At 41.3% G+C, this 25,314-nt stretch overlaps 1 protein-coding gene across 2 annotated transcripts; it reads right to left on the bottom strand.

Annotated features, from left to right (window-relative positions):
• Window positions 1–1,177: 1,177 nt before the first annotated feature.
• Window positions 1,178–24,391, bottom strand: large1 (LARGE xylosyl- and glucuronyltransferase 1). Of its 2 annotated transcripts, none has more exons than XM_037461030.2 (15): window positions 24,144–24,391; window positions 21,470–21,654; window positions 20,133–20,434; window positions 18,861–18,943; window positions 16,409–16,532; window positions 16,037–16,208; window positions 15,137–15,241; window positions 13,958–14,070; window positions 11,992–12,117; window positions 9,677–9,832; window positions 7,764–7,927; window positions 6,542–6,820; window positions 6,273–6,419; window positions 5,613–5,808; window positions 1,178–2,660 (listed from the first exon to the last, which is right to left on the bottom strand). In XM_037461030.2, the coding sequence occupies exons 2-15, from the start codon at window positions 21,573–21,575 to the stop codon at window positions 2,463–2,465; spliced, it is 2,271 nt and encodes a 756-aa protein (XP_037316927.1). In that variant the 5' UTR covers window positions 21,576–21,654; window positions 24,144–24,391; the 3' UTR covers window positions 1,178–2,462. The 2 variants fall into 2 exon arrangements, with proteins under 2 accessions (XP_037316927.1, XP_037316928.1); XM_037461031.2 differs by lacking the exon at window positions 24,144–24,391 and adding an exon at window positions 23,798–24,128.
• Between the last annotated feature and the right edge of the window lie 923 nt (window positions 24,392–25,314).

Raw genomic sequence — 25,314 nt, 5'->3', positions numbered from 1 at the left:
CAATGTTGTCCACCTGTCTACCTACACACCTGTATGTACCTACTGTACCTAGCTATCTGTAGACCCGTCCGTCGACGTGTTTACCTATTTACCGTTCAGTCTACCTACCTGTCTACTTATTTAACAGCCTACTTGTGTGTCTATCTACCGGTCTACCTTCCTGTATACCTACCCATCTACTTCTGTCTTTAGCTACCTGTCTACCTATTCACCCGTCTACCTACCTATCTAACTGTCTGGCTTTTTGTCTGGGTAGTTAGGCAGACAGGTAGTGTTCTATGCTCTATTTAAAAAAATCCTGGATCTCTATACACTATAGGTCAACCATGCTCTCTACTCCTCACTCTGTTGTTTTAGCAGCAGTCTGTCGACTGTTGTGGATTACTGACCCACGCTCACCCTGAGTGCCTCCTTTCAGGCATCCTCAGTCGCCTGTTGGGTCTTCCATCTCTTTGCAACACAACAACTGATCCCTGAACTGTGACAGTTTTGACACCCAAAAGACTTGCCCAATAAAAGCAACTGAAAACTGTCTTTCTTGACCAAGATTTTTTTCAGAACTGCCTTTGTGGTCTTTGTATTGAAATTGTTTTTAGGCTTTTCTTGCATGCTTTACCTTCATTTCATCCTGAATTCTTGTGCTTAAGGACCAATATTCTCAATTTCCCAACATGTAAATGGGTAAGACTCAATTGGCGTATCATTTACCTTTGTCTTGTCTTGTTGTAAATCCCTTAGAACTGCCTGCCTGTCTGTGTGCTGTATTTGGGTTCCCAGTCTGTTCGTATTACAAATGTAACCATTTGTTACCGAATTTGTTTTTTCCAGTAATTAATTGTTTCAGGTCGGAAGAGAAAGGAGAGAATGAGACCAGTTGTTCATGTGAAGTCACCTGGTAGGTAACACAAAATCAAATGTGAACGTAAAAAATAAACGTGTTTGCCATATTTTATCTTAAACAGGAAAGCTGGGAAAGGAGGGGCAACTGTCTGGTAGTCACATGTCCCCAACAAGATATAGAAAAATAGTTAAATTCCATGTTTTCATAGTGCTGAATTAATGTTCAAGAGGACAATAATAATGAAACAAAGGGAAAGCAGCGGGTTTGACCTTATTCGGTTTTATTCAGGTACCAGCACCAATTAGCACTGACCTACTTAAACACCCCCCCCCCCCCCCCCCCCCCACACACACACACACACACACACACACACACACACACACACACACACACACACACACACACACACACACACACACACACACACACACACACACACACTGATGGCCCAGCCGGTGAAAACAAAGACAAGCAAGAGGCATGGTGTTGGATGGGCGGTACTACCCCAGAGGATCCTCACAGGGAACTTCTCCCTACCCAGGTATTTTTTGTTGTCCCTCACAGGTGGATTGAATTAGGCAATCAGGAGACTTTTTAACCTCAACTAGAGCATACCGATGCGAGACTGTCTTGAAGGAGTGAGAACCTGACTCATTCCAAACCAGTCTCAGGGTAAGAGGACCCACGGCCTGCATTTGTATGGCAGAACAAGGAATAATCGCTGTCTCTCTCTTTCCTCAGGAAGAGCCTGATGGGACGTCTGACGTCTACTGCCAGTGCGGTGTTTGTCTTCCGGTGGCAGTTGCCAAACAGCTTCGTGTGTCTCATCATCACCCCCTTTAAGATAATATACATGAATTTCAACTGGAAAAACCAGGAGACATTTGCAATCCCATCAGGATTCATTCCAATTAATTTTGAGCATCTACCATTGAATATAATGTTAAATATCACAGTGAAATTGACATACTCGGCATTGACAAATTGTCAATGCACTTTACTTCCCATGGCATTGGAGGAGGAGGATTTATTCTGATCGGCAATAAAATTAAAAACATTGTGGGGATCTTAACCTATTTGTCTTATCTGGCCTTGCTGGGGACGGTTTGCTTGTTGTTTGTTTGTAAAAGTAGACGCCTGCTGTCAATCAGACCGCTACAGGTGTTTGACAATCAGAGTGCGTGCAAACAAGGTAAGCCCACAAGGCTTTACTCACATCTTCAGCTCTCTTAAGCTTTTTGCCAAGCACTGTGCTGGGAGGGACATACATATACACAGTCACAAATTTGCTGTACTTGCACGAACGTACACGCATACATACATAATGTCACTTGTTGCCAACAGCTCTGTCACTAGCCTTACAAATAGGGCAATGTCTGCTTTCCTTGACTGTTCAGTGTCAGATGCCAGGGCCAGAGCTCTGGATATGCATCCTCTTTCCCAGCATTTAAAGCTACTGCACAGGACAAAAAAAAGTCATGAAGACCCACACCCGTGGTCAATTGTTCAAAACAAAGCATCTCGAAATCCTCGCATGGGGCCATCAGTTTCCTGCCCCCTCCCCTGCCCATGGAGGGTATGAGAAGTTCAGGGCCGAGAGAATGAGGGTCTCCAGTGGTGGCTAGCTGTTGTTCTCGGCTGTCATATATTTTAGAGCGGCAAAGCCATAGCGCCGCGACATGTTCTGCTGGAACTCTTCCTTCAGGATCTTGAGGCAAACCCGGTACTGCTTGTTGGAACGGAACTTGGTGATATCGAAGCTTGGCGCATGAGGCATGTGGATCATGTAGGCATTGGGCAGCACCACAAAGTCATACTCCTGCGGAGAGAGGACAAGAAGAGTATCTTCATTACAACACCTTCATTACTTCAACAGCTGCATACACCAGTAGACACAGAGCTAAATTATTAAGTATTAAGTATGCTTTTCAAGTTAAACAAGCTAACTTCTAATTGTAGCTCCTTTCTAGTCTTCTAAAGCCTCAGGGCCTCATTTATGTACATTTGCAAACGTAGCGTTCGCTGTGATACTTCAGTTTACATTGTATCTAAAACCTTAACGCACATTACGAGCATTTAAACACGCAAGTGAATGGACCTCATCTCTTTCTATCATGGATCAGCCAAAATCAAAACAGCAAAAACGAAAATTCACTGACAACAAAGTTGATGTGTTATTTAGGCATTAGTGGTGGGGAAATGTATGTATTGAGTACTGCACTGTAGCAAAGCCTTGATACGTGATATTCCCACTGATGACTATGAGTGTATGAAATTATCCTAATGCCAATAATTGTAATGTAGCGAGGAGTTTAATAACTGCTGGAATGGAATGTGAACGCTGAGTCTGAGATGCAGTGGTCATGTTTGATTTCTTCAAGTAACTTTGATATTGCATGGCTGATTAATCTGTAACACATAATTAAGTGTGATCAAAAAGTGTGATCTTTGTGGATAAAATCCTTTCAGCCGTCTTCTTGGCCAACATCGGCATCTGGCTCGGATGACTGCTGTCATTTCACCAGGAGGCATTAGTGAGGAAACCCGCATTCTTGTTTAAAACCTGCTTTTAAGAGGCTGAGAATTTCTACCACAAAACGGAGGCACACTTCCACGGGCGGTTTCTGTACATACTGCAGAATACGTAATTAGGCACACTTTAGACATCCCCTTCTTTAACGCCGTCTTCTCTGAACTTGAAATTGAAATGAAGTTGAAATGCGTGTGTCTCCTGGTCAACGCGTGAGGCTTCAGAACCCTGCAATGATTTTTTTTATAGACGTGTTCGGAGAAGACTACCGTAACGGACTGTCTCATCCAGCCTGAAGAAACGCTAGCTACCGTCGTCAGAAAAATGGAGCCTTTGCATCTGCGTCTTGTGTCGATGGACTTGGTTTAATTCATGGTTCTAAAAGGCTTGCTCATGCTGCAAAGCAATTCACCACCAGAAAACTAGGCGGAGTAACGTTTTTTGTCGAAGACGACCTAGTGACGTCTTTGTGTGTTGTTGGTTTGTTCATTTATTTATGTAGACTTTCTTGCCCCGCTTTTTTTTTTCGCAGACTGTATAAGTGGTCATACAGCGGATGAAATAGGTACCAACACATCACCATTGTTCTCAGTAAGTATATTTCCAAAGGAGCTACTGACATAAAAATTTCACCAGATGTTATACAGTACATAAACCAAAGGTTAAACCAAAACAAAGGAGTTCAGAAACAAAGTTATGTGTAATAATGTGAAATGACACAGGGAAAAAGTATTGAACTCATGAAGAAAGGGAGGTGCAAAAAGGTATGAAAAGCCAAGACAACAGCTGAAAACTATCAGTAATTAAAAACCAATCCGGACCCTCGTCAGTGCTAATTAATATCAGCTGGTTCAGTCCCAACTGGTGGCCTACAAAAAGGTCACATTGCCAAGGTGTCACACAAGACACATCCCATGATGGGTAAAAGGGTTGTTACCAACATCTGGTGAAAATGTTATGTCAATAGCTCCTTTGGAAATATATTTTATAAATTCACACTGTTGTGGGCTACACAAAACAAAATTAATTTAATGTTCTCAGTTCGGATGCTTTGAAACTCTTTAAAAGTTTCCTGCAACACATTTTTTAAACTTTTATTGTAAACTCAAGACTTTATTTATTCTGTACTCATGCAACCATATGTCAGTAAATATTTTTTTTAAATTGGAGAAAAAGTCGTCATGATTATACCTTCCAGATGTGGTTGTCTTTCCAGCATCCCTTTGCTGATTAACATTGCAATAAAAAATTTCGGACATCAAGTATAATTATTACACTATTATTCAGGTGTTGCTGATGTTTAAGTTGATCCTGCTGGTTAACCAAAATAACATATTTCATTGTAATAACAATAAACACAAACACACATGAAAGAAACCACGTTAACATTTTTCTTTCAAAAATGGATAATTAAAAAAAGTAGCATACTAGTAGTATCCTAGTAGTATACTTTAGTTTTGATTTAACAGCTTTTTCACTTGACATTAGACGTGAAGCGCATCAGATGCCAGCTGACTAACTGCCGTCTTTCTAATACTACATCATATTTTTGAGTTTGCATGATACGGAAAGCACAAATGAAACATTCATTTCACTCATATTGCAGATATGTCTGTTTTGTATTGTGCACATGATTAGTGGTAAGTTAATAAAATTAGATTAATTTGTTACACTGCCCACCATGAAATACGTCCTTTAAATAAGCTCATGTTGGACCAACTGAAGCATCGCCATGTCTCACCAGTAATGGATGTTATTAGAATGCTGTGATTTTTGATGAATACAACTTGTGTTTTAAAGACTCTCTGGTTTGGAGTCAGCTAATGGTTTCACCCGCAGTCATCTTTCCAGAGTGAGCTGTAACCCACACACACAATTGGCATCCTCTATTAATATATTTGGTGCAGCTTGAGTGATAAGATCACAACTAATCCTCCTCCAGCCCCGAGATTGACCTCTTGTCATTATCGGTTGGTACTGGCTCTGTTCCCCCCGGACCCAAGGACAAACAGTTACAGGTGATGTATGTGGGCTATTTACTGTCAAGCGGTTGCAATAGCATGTGGAAAGCACCAAGCACATTTAATTGGACTACTGATAATTACTGATGTTTATCAAATTGACAACAATATTTTTGTATTTAGAGAAATTGTTTTTGCATGAACTGCAAACACTATAAACTATAACGTTTACAGAGAAATGAAGCAGACAGTTTATACAGGAAGATAGAAAGTAAGTTACTTGTGCATCCAGCTCCATGATGTGAGCAACCTTGTTCCAGCCGAAGCCCACAAAGCGGCGGTCATATTCAGGACTATCCCTCCTCACCATGACGTAAGGCTCAAAGTCGGCTTCCCACTGCACCCTGTAGGGCGTGGTGGCTGTGCGCCATTTGGCAAAGTTAGTTGGTGCATGGCCTTTAGTCCAAACATGGTACCTAGCGGGAGAAAGAGGAAGCGGTATCACCACTAACATTGTGTAAGAGGCAAATGTACAACATTATCCTGGATTACTTCTAAGGCTCAATCCCACTCTCTCCCCTAAACACTGGCACATGACGTGACCTGACGTCTCCTGGTAAATGGCTGTGTGAGTCTGTGAGGGTTTGAAATGGTGTGAATATGGATGGGACAGCACTTGTCTGCCTCAATGACCTGATTTAAAAAAGTGAGTGTTCGGTTAATTTGTAAGTATTAGCGACTGCTGGGTAGAAATGAAGTTCCTCCCCTCCCTCTCTAACATGCCTACTGCCAAGGTAATTGCGGCAGAAAAAACATCTGTACCACAGATGGAAATATTATGTGCTGCTGTGAAGATTATAAAAGCGCTATATAAATCCAATATATTATTATCATTATTATTATTAAGACATTGCTGGCCCCAGAAACAGATGTAGCTCACCTAAAGGTGAAGAGTGTACCCATATCCAGCTGAGAGAGCAGCTCAGCTTTGGATTTAGGATAAGACAGACGGTATCGCAGGGTCTCAAAAGCTGGAACCACTAGGGCTTTCTTGGCACTGGTCATGTCCAGTTGCAACACTGACTTCCTACAAACATACACAAATACTGGATTGCATATTGTATTTTACTAAAGCAAACATGTGCAAAATCTGCAAAAAAAAGGTGATGGAAAAATGAACCGTTTCAAACTGATTATTTCTCCTCTTACCTAAGGTACTTGTACAGGCCGTACATAGGTAGGAAGTCAATATCGGACAGGAACATGAAGGGTGTGTTGACGTGCCGCATGGCAACATTACGCAGCAGGTTGACTGGGTAGAACTGTCCCTCTTTGTAGACGATGTGGTAACCAACATTTCCACGGCTCATTAGTACCTCGGAGCCCTGAGCGTAGCGCAGGAACTGCTGAGCCTCGGCATCGGACAGGTACAGGGCGAGGCTGATGGGGCCTTCCCAGTGCTTACAAATGGCCTCCAGCATCTGGAGCCTGCAAAGGTTGGGGGGTGGCTGACTGTTATTTATTGTACGAGATATTGAAAATAGTAACATCTGTGTAACTACCATGCTTAAAACCAGGTGTCCCCACCTGGATCCCTAATCCCTGGGCCGGGTTATTTCGTTGTGTTTATCAGTCACACCTGCAAGACTGCAAAAATATTGCCTAATATTAAAACGGTCCGTGAGGCAAAAAAGGTTGGGTGCCTTTGCTTTAGACCGCAGTAGTAATTACTTTATGAACTTCTTATATGATAAGATTATTAGAGAGAAAACCAGTGCCGTTAGGTCGCCGATGCCACTGTATTCGGTCTCATGCTCCTCTCGGAGTGCAACAAGCCTATTGCTGTTTTGTTTTATTTTAGACGCTTCATCTTGCAATGATACTAAAAGTCGTGGATGCGTGACTAGTGTGTGTCTCCGTCTTGGAAATATTATTGATAAATGATCTGTTTAATGATTTCAATTTGAATGGGTTTTCTTGCTGTTTTTGTTTCATGTAAAGCACTCGGAACTGTTTTTTTATAATACAATGCTAAACAAATGCATCTGAATTTAATTTTGAACTGAACTGAAAATACATTCAGTCTCCAAAAAAAAAAGGATTTTTGTCTTTGGAGGCCAAATGTGTTATGTTAACTTTAATCTAAAAAAAAGAAGATTATTCTTGAATACAACAGCATTTATAATAAAGTTTGTATTTTAAAATCTATGTGTAATATGTTTATCTATTTTGTATGAGTGATGTTGGCAGAAAATAATTTTCAGGTTGGGGTTGAACAAACTAGTGGATCTGTATGAAGCCAAGCACACGTGTTGCCGAACAAAAGTGTCTATGAAAGTTTTTCATTTACGTGCAGTGGAGTATTAACATACATGGTAACAGACTACCTTTTAAGCAGACTTAGCATTGCTAATGTATTGAAGAACACTACCTGTCCATAGAAAGCTGGGCGACTAGCGTGACGTCTGTGTTGTCGGAGCTGGGTTCATACTCGTAGTGGAGGAAGTAGAGGTGCGTTCGGTGGACTGTGAATCGTTCTCGGCGAAACTCGTAGCAAGGATCATCTTCATCCAGCTCTGATAGAGTCTTCTGAAGCTGCAGGCAGAAAGGGAAGACACACCAAAAGGTTGGCATTTTATGGAGAAGATGGTTAACCACTTAAGGTGATGCTGCTTCAGAATTCCTGGACCACCAAGGATATAGTCAAGGGAAACTGCAGCATGATTAAAATAGGCAGAGAATAAACTTGATTTATTTAAGGGGTATGAGGGATTATTAATCCCTTCACATATGAGGGGATAAATGGATTACATATATACACATATTATTTTTCTTTATCCAAAGCACTGTAATTTGCCCATAAGTAACATTGACACACAGTAGTCACAGCTACAGGAGCAATGTTCGGTTAAAGTGTCTATTCCAAGGACACATCGATATGTGCGTTTCCTGTGATCAAACCAATCCTCTGGTTGGAGGACGACCAGTGCTCCCAACTCACCCACAGTGGCCCCACAGAAGGGACAGCCTCCCTCTGGTCTGGGAGTATACTCAGCCCCTATTTTCGGGGCAGCATAGAAAGATTGACAACGACACAATAGGAAGCCAAAGACTGGTGTCCCTCTGCCTAAAAAAGAAGGCTCCAGAATTGTGTCCTCCTGAAAAGCCCCTGCAGGGGAAGTACCCTTGGTAATGGAGAACCCCTTACACAGGCAGAGCCAAAATGGCTATTGGTCAAAAATGTATTTTTCCCCTTTCCATCCCGCCCGCTAAACCTCGAGCTGCATGTCCTGTTGGTGAGCATATCAATCAATCAAAATGTATTTATATAGCACTTTGCAAAACCAGCAGGTATCCAAAGTGCTTAACATCAGAAACACAAGTCATACAAATAATAAGAGCGAACATAGAAAACAGTAAAATCAGAAAAGGTTACACAGAAACAAAAGAATGAAATTGCCACAACTGCTACGTATCAAAGGCCAGACGAAACAGATTTAAGTTTTAAGTTTGGACCTAAAAAGAGCTTCCAATAGATTGCGTCTAAAGGGGGACAGGAAGTCCGTCCACAATAGGCAACTGGGAACGGCCGACTACAGCGCCAAATATTCCGCTAATCAATATCTCTCCTTTACTTATCACGTCCACACAGGACTACATCTAAGAAATGTAAAATAAGGAAACGTTTTTTCCCATCATTAGTTGGCACTCCATCCCGGAAACATGTTGCACAGTGGTTCCTCTTCATCATCATTTTATTCTTATAATATGTATATTCTTAACAGAGAATTGCTGCCTGGCCTGGCCTGGCTAAAGCGCCTGTATAGCAGCTGAGACGACAGCTCACCAGGTTTTAATGGGACAGTAGGGAGGATTCTCCTTTATTTCTCTGACAGTTTCCTCAATATCAGGGCAAACACCTGCAGTGAAGCATCACTTAAGCCTAGTTTATGGTTATGCTTTTTCAGAGAAATGCAAGGACACCCTCACGCAATAGACCCTTGGATGCTTTTTACGCCTTCTTGCGTGCGTTGACCAATTTTTCTAGACTAGTGTCAAAAGCTACGCAAGCCTCACGGAGCCTGCAAGGCTGTGATTGGACTGCTAACTAAAACCTTTCCGGAGTCTCACATTTTTGGTTTCATAGCATAATACCGCCATTTTTAAAAGGAAGATTTTTGAAGAGAGAATGAATCAGATCGAAAAGCTTTTGTAGGAAGAGATACGGAAATATGACCACTTAGGTCGGTAAAGATGAAATGGTAACGCGAGTGTACCACCACTGTTCATGTCTTCTTCACCCCCAAATCCACACCACAACCAGAAACAGAGGATTACACTTACATTTTCACTGTTGTGGTCAGCCTCGCTGGGACAGCCAAACAGCTCTCGCCGTAGCAGGTTGCCATCGTACTCCAGAAAGGTCAGATAGAGATTCCGAAAAAACTCAACGTGCTTGTTCTTCACGCGCAACTTCTTGGGAGAATTCCAGTGGATCACCTGGGCAGAAAAAACACAGAGAAGTGAGAAGGTTACACACTTTCACCACTTTCACCAAATGGTTAATATCAGAGACCTTGGATTTAAGACAACTAATTAAAGCTCAACATCTTTTCTTGGTCTTTGTGGACCCTTAACACTATAAGCTATGTTTGCATATAGGCGGTGGAGACATCAGTATGTGACAGTCCGCAATTTTCTCCCAAGCCAAGGTGGCACCATATAAATAAAGATACAATCTCAGTATAGGCAGTAAGAAGTATATGATGTTTTTGTTTATAGAAAGTTTGTTGGCTTTTCCCAACCCTACGACCCATAGTGTTAGCTTTTACTGTCCAGAGAAAGAGTGTCTGTGACCGGTACCGGTCCGCGGCCCGGTGGTTGGGGACCATAGCTGTAGAGAACAAGGTCGACCTCAAGCTCACCTACGGTGAACTGACCTTAGAGGTCAACAAGCTATTCTCATTTTATTAATGAGCCCCTTGTCCACACATGAGACACATGCAACATCTCGATTAAATACAACTATTAATCAGTATTTTCTTTCTATAGTAAATAAATCCTGGGTCTGATGTAGATATTTGAATGCAGAACGACAGAATACAGAAAACTTCATCATGTACTGGTGTTCCACAGACAACCACAAGGTTAGTGGTTCAAATCCCAGCTTCTCCATGTGCCAAGTGTCCCTGAGCAAGACACTCAACCCCTTATTGCTCCCCAGGCAGAAGGGTTAAAAGTCGCTTTGGATAAATAATAGCGTCAGCTAAATGTAATGTAAAAGAGGTATTACAGGTGGGCGAAATGAAGATTTTTCCAAATACAATATATATATATATGTATTTAATATTATTATTTCATTCATAATCCTATATTAATCCCACATTATTAATTCTCTGCATTTTACCCATCCTTAGTGCTGTGAAGCACTGGGGCTTCAGTATCTTGCTCAAGGACACTGCATAAAACTTAATTTGTGCTCCCAGAAAGGATTCTAAATGTGCTTTGGTAGTGACAAATCTATTCAAAACATAACTAATGGCATTATTGAACAAAAAAAACAACTGCTGAACAGTGGCATGCTGGTCCATGGCCCCACCATGAGCGACAGGGAAAAAAAATAAAATACATTTTATGTTTATTATATTAAAATACATTTGACAAATAATCATTTTTTGTGTTTTTGAACTGTGGATTATATACCCGGTAATATTTGTAAATTAAGATATCTGCACAAATTGAGATTTTGGCTTGCCCTTCGGCGCGCTCTCATCATGGCGAGTTTCCAATGCTCCGTTTAACAAAATAAGAGCCTTCCATGTCCTTCCAAGAAGACCCGACCCGTACTTGGTACGAGAGAAGAACTAGAAACTAACAGCTTGACCCAGCTGCGACGCACATAGGACTGCGTTAAGGACACACAACCAAGACGTGGCACATTTTATCCAAAATAATTGTGTGAAGTTTTGTGGGGCTTTTGAGTTGGTCTTTCCACAACATACTGATTGGTTGTTTCCCCAACAAACTAGATTCATAGGTGCATCTCAATATATACATATATGTTCTAATGGATTTTTTGTATGAATATATTTATCCTTTAAAATATTATAATGTTCATATTGGATATATAGTAGTTACGTCATAATCGGAATATTGTTTTATATACATATATATTCATTAATATTGTTTGAATACAATGTACTTATTATGTTAAACCATTGGAATAAATGTTAAATATTTAACTGCAAAGTAATAATGTGTGTTTGATACTCTTTTTTTGCATTGGATCATATCATACTGGGATGTTTACTGAAGCTAATTGGCTGGCCCTACCAAAAAGAAAAATCCACCAGCCGCCACTGCTGCTGAAAGTGGAAAAATGTTTTATTCAATAAATGGGCCTAGTCAACAATATCCTAGTAGTTATATGTCAACATGGAAGTATTCATGACATACTTGGTCATCTTGGCATCCCCTGAAACCTAAAAAGAGACAAGAGATGAGTTTTTTTCAACCTTAAAATAATGCCTTTACTTTGTCAAAAGTAGAACCAAACGTTTCACTTTGAGTGTGGAGGCGGCTCGAGCTTCTTCAGTAACGTAGGCCAGGTTTCTTTGAAGTAATTACGTGTCGGTATAGTGGGGACAGCAGCACCTCACCTTGAGGTCTGACACGTCTTTGTAGCACTTCTCGGATCGGGTGTGGTCGGACAGCTGCACGTTCCAGAAGCAGGGCAGCTGGTGAATCAGGAACGGGTTCTGTTTGATCACAGCGTTGAAGATGTCCTGGCGCACACACACACACACACAACACGTTTATGCTTTGCCTTATTGTAACACTGTGGGTGCTAGGATGTAGGATGTAAACAGTAAGGAGCAACGAGCCTTATGACAATGAGTATTTGTAACATAGCAGAGAGAGGTGACAATGACTTTTTATTACCCCCCCCCCCCGGAGGAAAATGTATATAACCTGATTCTTTTGTTCAAGGTTCTAATGTGGAAGTATAGACAGTGATCTTGGTATTGTGAAAGCTCTTTGAATCTCTCTTTCACATCTATTCTATTATTAAAACCACTTTATTATAACTCATCCTTATCCTAGCCTAAAATGATTGAACACAATAAACTAGGCTCCAAATGGCGCAGGGACTCTTATTATCCTCAAAAGTTACTTCCTTCTCCAGGCTCTGGCCGCTCTCAATTAATGGGTAAATGTTAAAAGAAACATTTTTTCTTAGAAGGAAATTGTTTACTGTTTGGCTAGATGGTAAACAACAAACATGAGGAATCAAAAATGTGAAAGTTGGTACATAACTTATGTTTTCTCTATGCGTCAATATTTAACTGCAGTGATGTATTGATATAGTATTAGATCAGCAAAATCAGTTTCAATCCAATGTCTAACATGCATCAAATAATGGGTGTGTCGGTCTGTAATTGGCTTTCACAAATGCATACGTTAGTTCATGTTCATTAAACAGACCAGAACCACCTAGTCACGTGAAGATCGATCAAATCAGCTCCAATCAGATTGGACAGGACAGGATTGGCAGATCTGAGGCCCTGATAAACCGGGTATTGATATATGGTCAAGACACTTAACCCCAACACTGCTCCTGCAGCTGTGACTACATGGTGTAGTTACTATTACTGATGGGCAGGTGTCACTGTGTAGGGAAGCTCCTGTCATCAGTGTGTGAATCGGTGAATGATAACAGGAATGGTTAAAGCACTTTGATTTACTTCTTGCAGCTTGTTAACAATGACATCCAAGTGGCAACCTCTGGTGCTGAGAAATGAAGCCAACCCATAAGCAGTAAAAAACGCAGTTCATCAATGTCCGTCCACACCAAACGCCACTCGGAACATTCGTTGCGGCAAAATTTGTGCGACTGTGCCACAACAAAAGGCTGATGCACCAAAGAACGCATCCTTGTACCTAATGTTATATTGGGACCGGTCCAGGAACGTTTAACAAATCCTATCCTACACTACAATGTACTACATCCAGCGCAGTAATGGGATGTTGTAAACTTCGGCACATATGAATGTGTCTGAGGTCTTTCCTGGACTGGTCGCAATATAAATACGAGAAAATGTCTCGTACAGCTCTGGGTACCCCCACACAGCTAATGTTACTTGCAATGTATCCTCCATTTTATCTGTCTGCAGGATGTCAGTGACGACAGACGGGCAATCTCAACGCTGCTGCTATTGCGCCGCAGTGTCCCGCTATTTTCTCGCCAAAGTTGAACTATTTTTGGTTTGAACCTAGCAGTAGACTTCCACTGTACTGCTCTCCTTGTGTGTATGTAACTTGGGGTCAAATAGTGCAAAAAATGTCCTCCTAACCAGGGCCTTAGTGGAGGGTAAGCACAGGTAGAGTTTCTCTTTCTCTCCTCTTTGTTTTTTGGTTTCATGACCAGTTTTTTCTCTCTTGTGTCTGTCCTCAGGGTTTTCCTTCACCTGCTCTGTGCCGCCACATGAGGGTTTACCACAGTTTACATTACCAGCAGAGTCTAAAATGTATTGGACAAAACAGCTCCTTCATTAAGTAGTGTACCTGGGTTTCTTGGTGATTTGCTGATGTGAAATGTCTGACAATGACCTGTGTGTGTTTTACCTGGTCTGCCAAGGAGGTGGACAGCATGCTCATTAGCTCTCTCTCTGCAGTCAGCCTCCACATCTGCTCCCATCTCAGCTTCCTCAGATGGTCCAGGAGAAGCAAAATGACTCCTAGAAACACACACACGCATTTTCAGAGGGAGAAACATAGCAGATTCAACATAAACAAACAAAATGTATGTTTTGTGTAAATGCAACACATGCCTGTGACCGAAATCTTAGAAGCAGAACAGTGGATCTTCAAAAAGCAGACATGTTCAGGTGTTGTCACGGTTTGGGTTCACGTCTTGTTTTAATTTGTAGTTTCATGTCTTCTGTGTACCTGGGGTGACTTCACTTCCTGTCCTGGTTTCCCCCGGTGATTGTCTGCAGTGTCCATGAGTGTTTCCACCTGTGTCCAATCACCTGCACCTCCCCTGTCTATTGGAGCCCTGTGTGTCTTGTGTGTCTTGTGGCGTCATTGCTTGTTTTGGGTGTTTTGTCTCGTCTATGCCAAGGGCTCCACTTCCACTTCCATGTTGTCACCAAAGAGAAAAGCCTGACACCGAGGTCAGGCAATCTTGCCTTCATTAGCATATACACAACTGCAGCAACTTAATAACAGAAACAGTTTCTTCCCGTTAGCAGTTGGTCTCATGAACCAAGTCCGAGTCTCCCATTGACTCAATAAACAAAACAATAAACTCAATAAACGGAAACATTTTGCACAGTGGTTTTCTCTCACCATGGAACAGGGGGAGAGTAGTTTAGCTGGAATGTAGCAGTGGCAGAGAACATGAGGGTTTTACCAGCAGAGTCCATAATATATTAGACAAACGGGCTCCTTCAACAAGTCCTGTACCTGGGTTTTTGGGGAATTGCACATGTGAAATTTGGAATTAGCATGTCTGTGTGTGTATTTTACTTGGTCGGCCAAGGAGATGAAGGTAAGGAAGTGAATTTTACACCAAAGGTAAATCGCTTCAGGGATAAATAACTTATTTGGTGAACAGTGGCAACTATAGTGGCATTAAAAACATCTCCGATAGCCACTGCAACGCAGCCACATTTTCTGAAATCTTCCTTAACACATTCTCCAATATTTTGCCGCACACTCTAAAATATATTTCACATTTTAGCATTTAAAGCTGTTACAGTCACACACTGGTATGGTAACATTTTGTCTTCCTGTACACACCAGTGTTGAAGCCTCTGCCCAGAGCCGGCCAGGGTCGATGGTTCTTCCACAGATTTCCCAGGTACCAGTCACTCTGGTTCTCCACCAGACCAAGAACCTGCTGACCTGCATCACATCACAACATCATTACTTATTCAAATCCTCTACTTATTTTCTCTCATTTTTTAAATATAATTCACTTAAGAGTTTATTTCAGCTGTAAAATGTACAGGCATGGTGCTCATCTCCCGGCCTCAAATTGCTTTAGCACTTATTGTAATCTACCCATTGACACCCATTCATACTCTGATGGAAGGTTTACCATACACATATATATATATATATATATATATATGAATGAAATAAATACAGAAACAGCATAACATATGTTAAATGAAGTAATTTGAGATGCAGTCTTGTTTGTAATATTTACAGAAAAGAATAGACAGCCTTCTCCCAATTGTGTCTTTTAGTACGACGTGCAAAGCTAATATCTGGCAAACGCAGCCAGTAATACCTGCAAATTACCGTCAAAATATTAATGAAATAATACTAGAATTTCACTCAACATATGACAATGACACGTAACCGCAAATAACCACCAGAGACTATTTTTTTAACCATGAAAAAAACCCTGTAATGCTGTCAGAAAAATGTATATTAATTATATACATAGCAAAACTGTTTAGTTTTCTTTGCAATAAAGATGGGTATCTTAACATATAGTGGCGGTTGGCAGGCTTTAATTTGTAATTTAAAGTACAGCAGTTTTTGGCACTTCTGTTTTGGCTTCATTTTGCACACTCAAGTTTTATGGAAAACGAGAAAATGAAAAAAACAAGGAAAAGGAACTTATTTCAATTAAGTCTAATTAAAAAATGAAATCCTTAATATATTCATATTTGAAAAATCGTGTTTTACCTTTAAACTTGTGGAAAACAGCCCAGAGTTCAGCGATGTCCGTGGCAAATGTAATATCTGTATCCAGGACAATGACTCTCTGCAGGTCGGATGGCAGCGTCTTAGTGAGCACGAGCTTCATCAGGCCGTAGATTCCAGAGTAATGTTTGTTTGGGATCCATGAAACCTCTGACTGAAAAAACCCCACCAGATACAAAGTTTGGATGGATGATATAAATCATGGAATGTAAAAAAAATATATATGTATACAACATTCTTTAAAGGGGGTACACAGAGCTAACAAGAATCCATGAAGGGGGCGGCCCAATCATGTTGCGCAATAGGAAGCTCAATGCACGTTTGAGTATTTGAGGGAAGCGAGAAGTTCTTCACCTTTAGCTCATCTGCATTGTAGAAGTCGACCTTGACGGCAGGGACCATCCAGGTATGGAACAGAGAGGACAGGATCTGCCGAGCGATGGAGTCTGTGATGAAATGGAAATGTAGTGGGTTCCGTCTGTGGACAGATATACAAACACATTACCAAACATCAATGAGCCTAACAGCTGAATAAACTTCAAAAGGTTTGCACAGGGAGTGACCACTGTTAGACTAACAGGTCTTTGAGGGTCAGAATTCTAGCTGATAGACAGGTGTTCAAATACTTATTTGCAGCTGTATCCTACAAATAAATAGTTAAAAAATCATATATTGTGATTTCTGGATTTTTTCTTTTAGATTATGTCTCTCACAGTGGACATGCACCTACGATGACAATTTCAGACCCTTCCATGATTTCCAAGCGGGAGAACTTGAAAATAGCAAATACTTATTTTCCTCACTGTATCTACAGTTCCATCTGTTCATAATGATCATGTCATACGATTGAATGGTAAATGGACTAGACTGTGTTCAGTGACATGCTAATATTCCAACCACTCGTCGTCAATCACTTATTCATACTGATTCATACCCTGATTGCAGGGTCTACAATGTGAATGGGTATGAGTGTTAGTTACCAGGTGGCACCGGTAACTAACACAATTTCCATTTCTTCGACAAGCTGTTAGGAGTGATTGGCAGAGCAGATGTTGTCTTGTGTCGTCACACATTCGCAAACATATTGCTGAAAATTGAAGATGAAGATTTGTATCATAGATGTGCAACCGACTAATCTGCAGCAACTGCATGATGCTATCCTGTCAATAAGGACCAACATCTCAGAAGAATACAACACCTTGTATGCCATGAAGAATTAAGAGATATGAAGGCTAAAATGGTCCAACCTTTTATTAGTAAGGTTTACAAAAAAAACACACACACACACACGGTGAAATAAGTATTGAACATGTCACTAAAAAAAAAAAAAAAAGAAGTTCAGAAATAAAGTTATATGTAATATTGTGAAATGACACAGGAAAAAAGTATTGAACACGCTTACTGATATTTATTCAATACTTTGTACAAAAGCCTTTGTTGGTAATGACAGCTTCGAGACGCCTCCTGGATGGAGAAACTAGTCGCATGCGTTGCTCTGGTGGGATTTTGGCCCATTCTTCCACACAGTCTTTAAATCTAGAAGGTTCCGTGGGCCTCTTCTATGAACCTTGATCTTCAGTTCTTTCCATAGATTTTCAATGAGATTTATACACCTTGGCAATGAGACCTTTTTGTAGGCCACCAGTTGGGACTGAACCAGCTGATATTAATTAGCACTGACGAGGGTCCGGATTGGTTTTTAATTACTGATAGTTTTCAGCTGTTGTCTTGGCTTTTCATACCTTTTTGCACCTCCCTTTCTTCATGTGTTCAATACTTTTTCCCTGTGTCATTTCACATTATTACACGTAACTTTGTTTCTGAACTTCTTTGTTTTGGTTTCTTTGTATGTATGCATTACTTGGGTTGTCACCAACATCTGGTTCATGTCAATAGAAAAGTGGTGACGTGTTCAATACTTATTTCACCCGCTGTATATATATTGAGCCCGTACCATGCCATGACACAAAGGCTAAGGTTTGGAAAGCACTGCTGCTACAGGACTGGAAACAAGTTGTCCTCACAAGTATGAGTGATTTCTCTCTCTGTGAAACAGCGCTGAGATCTGATTGGTCAAGCCACAGACACCCCAGGGGTCCCAGTGCTCTGGACTGAGAGTTGATTCAAAACAGATTCTTTCCGAATCGACTTGCATCGTGACGACAGTGTCTCCAGTAAACCAACTTCCAAATGATAGGACTAAGAAATTAACAAATAGCAAAGCATTTATTTGCAAGGGCGTAAAGCTCCGCCGACTTCACGAGGACAAGGGACCTGAACACAACACTTTGTTGTCTGTTTGTTTCCACTGTGAAATTGCTTGTCCCAACAAAAGAGACCCCTTAACCGTCCTGCAATCGGTGCAATACATTCTTTTGGGGGCTGGGTCATGAACCAGCCATTCTCAACTGGACCCCAACTTATTTTTGAACAGTCTTTTCTTTCTCTTTCTCTCCAGTGTTTTGCCTTTTTGGGGGCTTTATTATTTCCAAGTTGTTTATTGTTGTTTGGCATACATATCAGGACAGTTGAAAATTGTCATATTTTTGTGGTCTCACATTAGAAATGTCTTTATAGCGCTCCCCATTTTACCGGGCACGCATCGGAGCAGGCTTGTCCGTGCTTGTGAGAGCCAAATATACTCATCAACTCATCATGTAACAATTTGACACTGTAGCAGATTATAGCTTTAAGTCAGATACATATATGGGTACATACACGTTATGGCGATGACCAGTACTTAAATGTTATTGGTGGAGCTTGATGGTGTAAAAAGAAAGAGACATATAAGAGTGCATAGCTGTACCTGTGGAATAGGACAGATTTAACCAGTGTAACCACGTCTCGACTGGCGTTGTAACCTGCACATACGATGGCCACATGGATGGTCTGTGGAGATCATGAGAAGATTAAAGGTTGTTAGAAAAGAGAGGATTACATTCAACTCATGTTGCATTGAAGAAAATACATTTGCAGATTTGAATTAGCACAGTAGAAAAATATATAAAACATGACATGTAAAGCATAAAGTAATGACATACTTGAAATTTCTATAGCAAATCATTCTGTGAAATATTCATTATTGTATGATGGGAGCCGTTATGATCAAGCAGTGTAATACCAAGTTACTGCAATCCATAATATCTTCAGTTTGCTGGTTGTTACATATTCTTAGTACATAATGAAGAGCTAGAAGAAAACTAGAAAATGCAGAAAATGCATTGGAATGCTAAAAGCTTAAATTCATTAATAAATTGCTGAAAATACAGAAATGACGAAATCTAAAATGAATTTCAAATAATTGCTGAAAATACTGAAATGTAGTACTAGGAGTCATTTTAGTTTTAATTGCTGTTGCTAGTGTTAGAAGTAATATTGGTTGTATTATTACTACAGTGTAATCCAGTAGAAATACTAGTTATTTTTGTTATAGTAGTAGGAGTAGTAATATCAGTTGTAGTATTAGTACTATTAGAAGTAATAGTATCATTAATAGTAATAAACATTTTTATACATATTTAATAGAAATAAACTCAAAACCACTCCAACCAAGAAACGGGAAGGAGGGAACAAAACAAGGACGAGAAAGGATCTTACAAAAAACCAACATGAACGCGACCAGGGCTCACAGGGCTTAAATACATAAGGGAGGTGCAGGTGATGCAGGTGATTGGACACAGCTGGAAACAATCAGATACGACAGACAATCACAGGGGAAGACAGGACAAGGCAGGAAGTGAAGTTAACCCAGGAACACAAGAGACAGGAAACTACAAAATAAAACAAGACATGAACCCAAACCGTGACAAAAACTAATTTTTCACCAAGCTGTTGACGGAAATACCTTGTTGATGTGAGAGGTCAGAGGAGAATGGGAAAATGGGTTTGAGATGATAGAAAGGCAACAGCACCTCGAATAACCACATGTTATAACCAAGGAAGCAAAATACCCTCTCGAACGCACATGTTCAACCTTGTAGAAGATTTTAATTTGAAAATTATCTCAAAAAGCGCTGCCATAAGCCCCCCCCCAAAAAAAAGACTGAGTGATAAATGACTGATGCTATGACACACTCACCTCACACTTATCCACCATTGGCTGCTGCACACAGTCTGAGCTGTTTCCCACAACCGCAGCAGACTTCTGGCCCTCATTGTCACCAGTGCCTTCCTCTGAATGATTTCGGGTTTGGTTTCCGCGGTGATCACTATTTGGATGGTGTGCGGACGGGCTCCTCGGTGTTCGGCTCAACTCCCGGCGCAGTGCGTAGTTCTCCTCCTCAACGGCCCGGACCCGCAGCTCTAAGGCCTTCCGCTCGCCACGTCCGCCCACCGCCATTGATGATTGGGCTTCCAATGGAGACACGGGGAGGGGCTTCACTGTGGGTCATAGACGTGGAAGAACAACAGACTTTAACACTTGTTATCCTACGTACTGTGGCAAACCAGGAGGAGGGGCCAGGCCAAGATGGTGGATCAGGTTGGGTTGAGGTGATAGAGGGGGTGTAAATTGGCAACTGGCATTGGGCACATCTGCAGCCCATCAACCCAATCAAGTGACATGTATATAGTGGGTGACTGAACGGCAGAGCAGGAGGAACACGGTCAGCATGGGAGAAATCCAACAACCGGGAAGCATTACTGCCCCTTCACGCCTCGAGACCCCGACCGGGAGGAATCTTTTGTTGTTTTTCGACCCTAGCCCCCTTTCCCTACGTTATCGATTAAAAGGATCAATTTTTGTTATTGCACTAACGTGTCTGCCTACTTGATTCTGACATCTTGCCTCCAAATCCCCTGGGTTTGCCACAGTACCAATGATATGGATCATTTCTTTTTCACAAAATACAGTTTCGGCATCTCCCACGGTATATAAAACAAGCCCCTTGCAAAAAAAGCTCAGTGCCACACAGACCATCTGTGGGATGGTGAGAGCAGGCTTCAGAGCCAGCAGTCTGCACAAATAACGGATTCCAACTCGTGGAGAACAGCTAAAAGGTCTGATCTGTCCCGGAACAGCCTCTGACGTCTTAAAGCACGTCTTAATCTCAGCACTTCTTCATCCAACACGTGGTTCAGAAGTGGACATCATGGTGCAGGAAGAAACACCGGTGAATGGACTTTATAAATCGCCCTCATCACTTTTATGTATGATCATCCTTGTGTGTATGACATATTTTGATGATAAATGTTTCCTGATTTCTGATCCTGATAAAATGATCATAAAATGATCTGTGTGTTGTCAGCGTAGCAGTGAAATTGAGCCGACTGAAAGCGATGTTGTGTTAATTCTTGGATTTAGTAGTGACAAATTGAAAGAGACAGCATTTTAAAAAGGCAGAGGATTCATTAAGTGAAAGGCATAGATTTTATAAATGCCCACAAACCATCACCAGTATGTTGGAAGGATCTTACACTGAAAGCTCCCGACTGACAGGTAAAGCCAGGTGAGTGCCGGGATGAAAAGCAGTGCAAAAGAGGCCACCAGTAACTTCCTTCGCCCACGACACATTCCCAGCATCCTCTGGTTCGAAGCAAACAGAAAGGCAGGTAACGTGACCTATGTGGGTGGCATCTGTTGTTCAGGCTGATTCATGGCACTAGAGGGGAGAAAAAGGAAAACTGTGTTAGAGACAATGGTGCCATTTGATATCCTGCAATGACAACATGCCTTCTACTGTTGTAAAGGGAAAATACTTATAAACCTCCTAAACAATATACTCAAGATCCTGTAGTACAATTATTTTGAATTTGAATTAATAATTAATTAGTAATTAATAATTATTCAACAATAGTTCAATTCATACTCTTTTAGCTCAAAATCTACTCCTTTCTCATCATCGATCCAAGTTTCTGATATAGCTATTATATTGAATTGAGTATTGAACTGGCCAAGATATTCCTTCTTGGCTTTTAGAGCACATCCAAGAGCACCTGTGTGCAAAGGTTCAAGTCAATTAGTAAAAGTGGGCAAAAATTTCCCCAGAGGGAGCACTTACCCCTTTTTTATCCCCTAATGGTGCGACCCCAAGAATATAAAAAATCTTCGCACTTCTGAAGCACATGCAAAAATTCAAGAGTGTTGAATATGATAAAGTCCTCAAAAGTGCGATTGAAGTGGTGAAATAATAATAATAATTCTTCGAAACACAATAGGGCTTCCCCCGACTTTCAGTCGGCTCAGGCCCTAACTATAATAGCATAATTCATAATGACACGTTTAATTCAATTCATTTTTATAACCCAAAATCACAGATTTGCCTCAGGTGGCTTTACAGTCTGTTCACATGCAATTTGCTCTGTGCCAAAACCCTCACATCGGCACAGGAAAAACTCCCCTTAAAACTGAAAAATCCCTTCAACAATTGTGTGTGCATTCTGACTTCATGATCACATAGGCCCACATAAGTGAAATTGTAGGTTATTTTGCATGTGTATATTTGTTGCATGTTTTTCATAAACAAAGTAAGGGAATTTCAACAGGATTTAAGCATAAACACATTGTGGCAGTCCTAAACATATTTAGGACTGGGATGAGGAAGACCACAAATGTTTGGCTGAGCTCCAAGCTCAGTGCACTCCTCGCCCTGACCTAGTGGACACTCCACTGACTAACAGCGACATATAGTGTATACAGATGGATCCGCCTCCTGCAATCCTCAGTATAGTAAGTAAGTGGTGTTGGTTTTGCTGTTGTTTGTGACTGTGGTGTGCTGTGCTCAGGTCCTCTGCCTTGTCACCTCTCAGCCCAGGCAGCTGAACTCAGCTCTCTGACCGAAGCCTGTAGACTGGGTAACGGGTAAAAAAGTCACAGTTCACACGGACTCTCGCTATGTGTTTCCTTCCTTAAATTGGACGGTGTTTGCCAAAACATTATTTTGTCCATTATGGCTGTTGACTCGTGGGTTAGACCATGTGTCAAAAGAGGGAATGTTATGTGCACTTAATGAGACGTGGTTTACAAAAGGGCTCCCAACATATGCACTACATGTTTGTTCTGCATGGGGTCTGTTCTGCTCACAATGTACCCACCCATTTGAGCACATTCTGGTGGATTTCTGTTGGATTTGGATTTAGTTATCTCCATCTGAAGGTAAGAAATACGGTCTAGCAATGGTAGACATGTTTTCCCAAGTAGGTCGATGGTTTATCCATCAAGCAAACTAACTGCTGCAACAGTGGCCAAGGCCCTAATTTCTGAAACCATCCCTCGATGGGGCATTCCTGCTAAAATATCAAGCGACAATGGTTCTCATTTTGTCAACATTTGTTAAGGCAGCTTTGTATACTTTTATTAGATGTCATTTTTCTTCTCTGAAGAAATCATAACTTGACACTATTGACAGTAATATTAGTTATAGTTTCACATTGATGCAGTTTGATATAGCTCACTGCTTGAAGTATACAATACATCTCGAACTACTATTTCCGTCGGTGCATAAGCGAGCCGTAAAGGGGACCCCGGGTGGCATCGCAGGTTCTGGTCGGGTTTAAATGGCTGCTGCACGGCTCGCTCCGGTGCCGTGTGTTAATGGGCCCGCTAGCTCACTAACCGCGCAAAGCGCAACGACCAGACCCTGGACACAAATGAGACATTCACCTTTTGGCGCCGTCTCTCCAGAATAAAGAAGTTATAATATTATAATGAGAAATCAGACACATTGCGTGCCAACAATATCGCAAGAGCGAGCTTTTTCCAGCCAAACGGGGCTCTGCTAGTGAATAACTGCAGATTTCACTCACCTGATGCAGAGGCTTTGAACCGATGCTTTTATTATGCCTTAATAATTAAATATTGTCCTCGTAATAAAGCATACGGTGCTGCCTCACAGAGGGACGTCTATGGGTTAGTCCCAGTCGTTATTCTTGCACTAAAGGAGACGTAGACCGCTGACTTGGGTCAGTTGGGTGGACGTGTTTCGGGAGGGCAGCCTCGGCCGTTAGCCTCGCGTCACACTACAGTCGTTATCTCACCCTGCCGGCTGGATAAAGACTTAAAACGTGTCAGATAGATTTGTGGGGTCTGCTTTGCCACACAGCAGTGTCGTTCTCCTCGCTGTCCCGTTAAATAGAAGCGGATCTGGATTACCTTCAACCCGCGGCACGCAGCGCCACCCTGTCGGGGAGGAGAGACCAGACGCGGCGGCACAGAGACTGGGTTCGTATTCCATTAAAGTTTCAGTTAGTTCCGATTCCAACTTATTGTGTGGTAAAATATGTTATCCCTTCGCAGGAGGTACTTCTGTATCGTCCAGTTTGAGTCGTCGGCCTCAACACAGCGACTCTCTTCCTCACGAGCATCCATCGTCCAATCACAGCGCCGCATTCAGCTAGGGGGCGGGGAATAACAAGGGCTGGATCGTAATGGACTGGAGTCTGGTCTTTGTCATAGAACGTCTGGGTTGAGACTTCTACCAAAAATAGACAGGGAGTCAGTCGGACAGTCACCTCAAGATCAAGGTCACATAAGAGGAGTTACTTTTGATTAAACAAACCTAGTTGGGTATAATAATAATAATAAATTAATAAAATGAGTTGGGTTCAAATGAACGCTTTCTGGCAAAAGCTCTGAAGGCAAACTTATCACAACGGTCTTTAGATTTTGTAGGAGCCACATTTGCAGTATAATATTTGTTACCATAACATTTTCAACTTTAATCGGATGTGTGTGTCTATCATTAATTAATGTATTAACTACAAGTTACGGACGGACGTCACACAGATACACTGGACGACAGGTATTCATGGCAGTTAGTAAGGACTGTAGCAAAGTGGAGCCGAGAACCTGGTCTGATTAGGAGTTTTGATAAAGGTCTGTGCTTTCTAATTTATCTTTTAAATCGTATTTGTATTTATTTATTATTTATTTTTTTGGCACAGAATGTATAAACAAGGGCCACATAAAGGCAGATAGCTAATTCACTTTTTGGAGTTTGTAAAGTTACTAAGAATTAAAATGTTCAGAGACCATTATATTTGCTTGTAGTACATTTATCAAATATAAATGTACAATATAATATATACAACATAGTGTACCTATAATGTATATCAGAATAATATCATGGAATGGATGTGGTTCAAAGTGGCCATAGGTGGTAGATGGGAGGGGAGGGGGGCGCAAATCTTAGTATTGCCTGGGGCAGCCAATGCGTTAGAGCCGGCCCTGAGCGCAATGGACTGCACACACGCGTGCATTAAGGCACCATCTCCAGATCCATTCCCATATCTCAACCGCAGAACAATACCATACTCCATAAATG

Source organism: Pungitius pungitius, chromosome 2 (assembly GCF_949316345.1).
Source record: "Pungitius pungitius chromosome 2, fPunPun2.1, whole genome shotgun sequence".
Lineage (NCBI taxonomy): Eukaryota > Metazoa > Chordata > Actinopteri > Perciformes > Gasterosteidae > Pungitius > Pungitius pungitius.
Note: the sequence above shows the minus strand (reverse complement) of the source record. Positions and strands in the feature narration are given on the sequence as shown.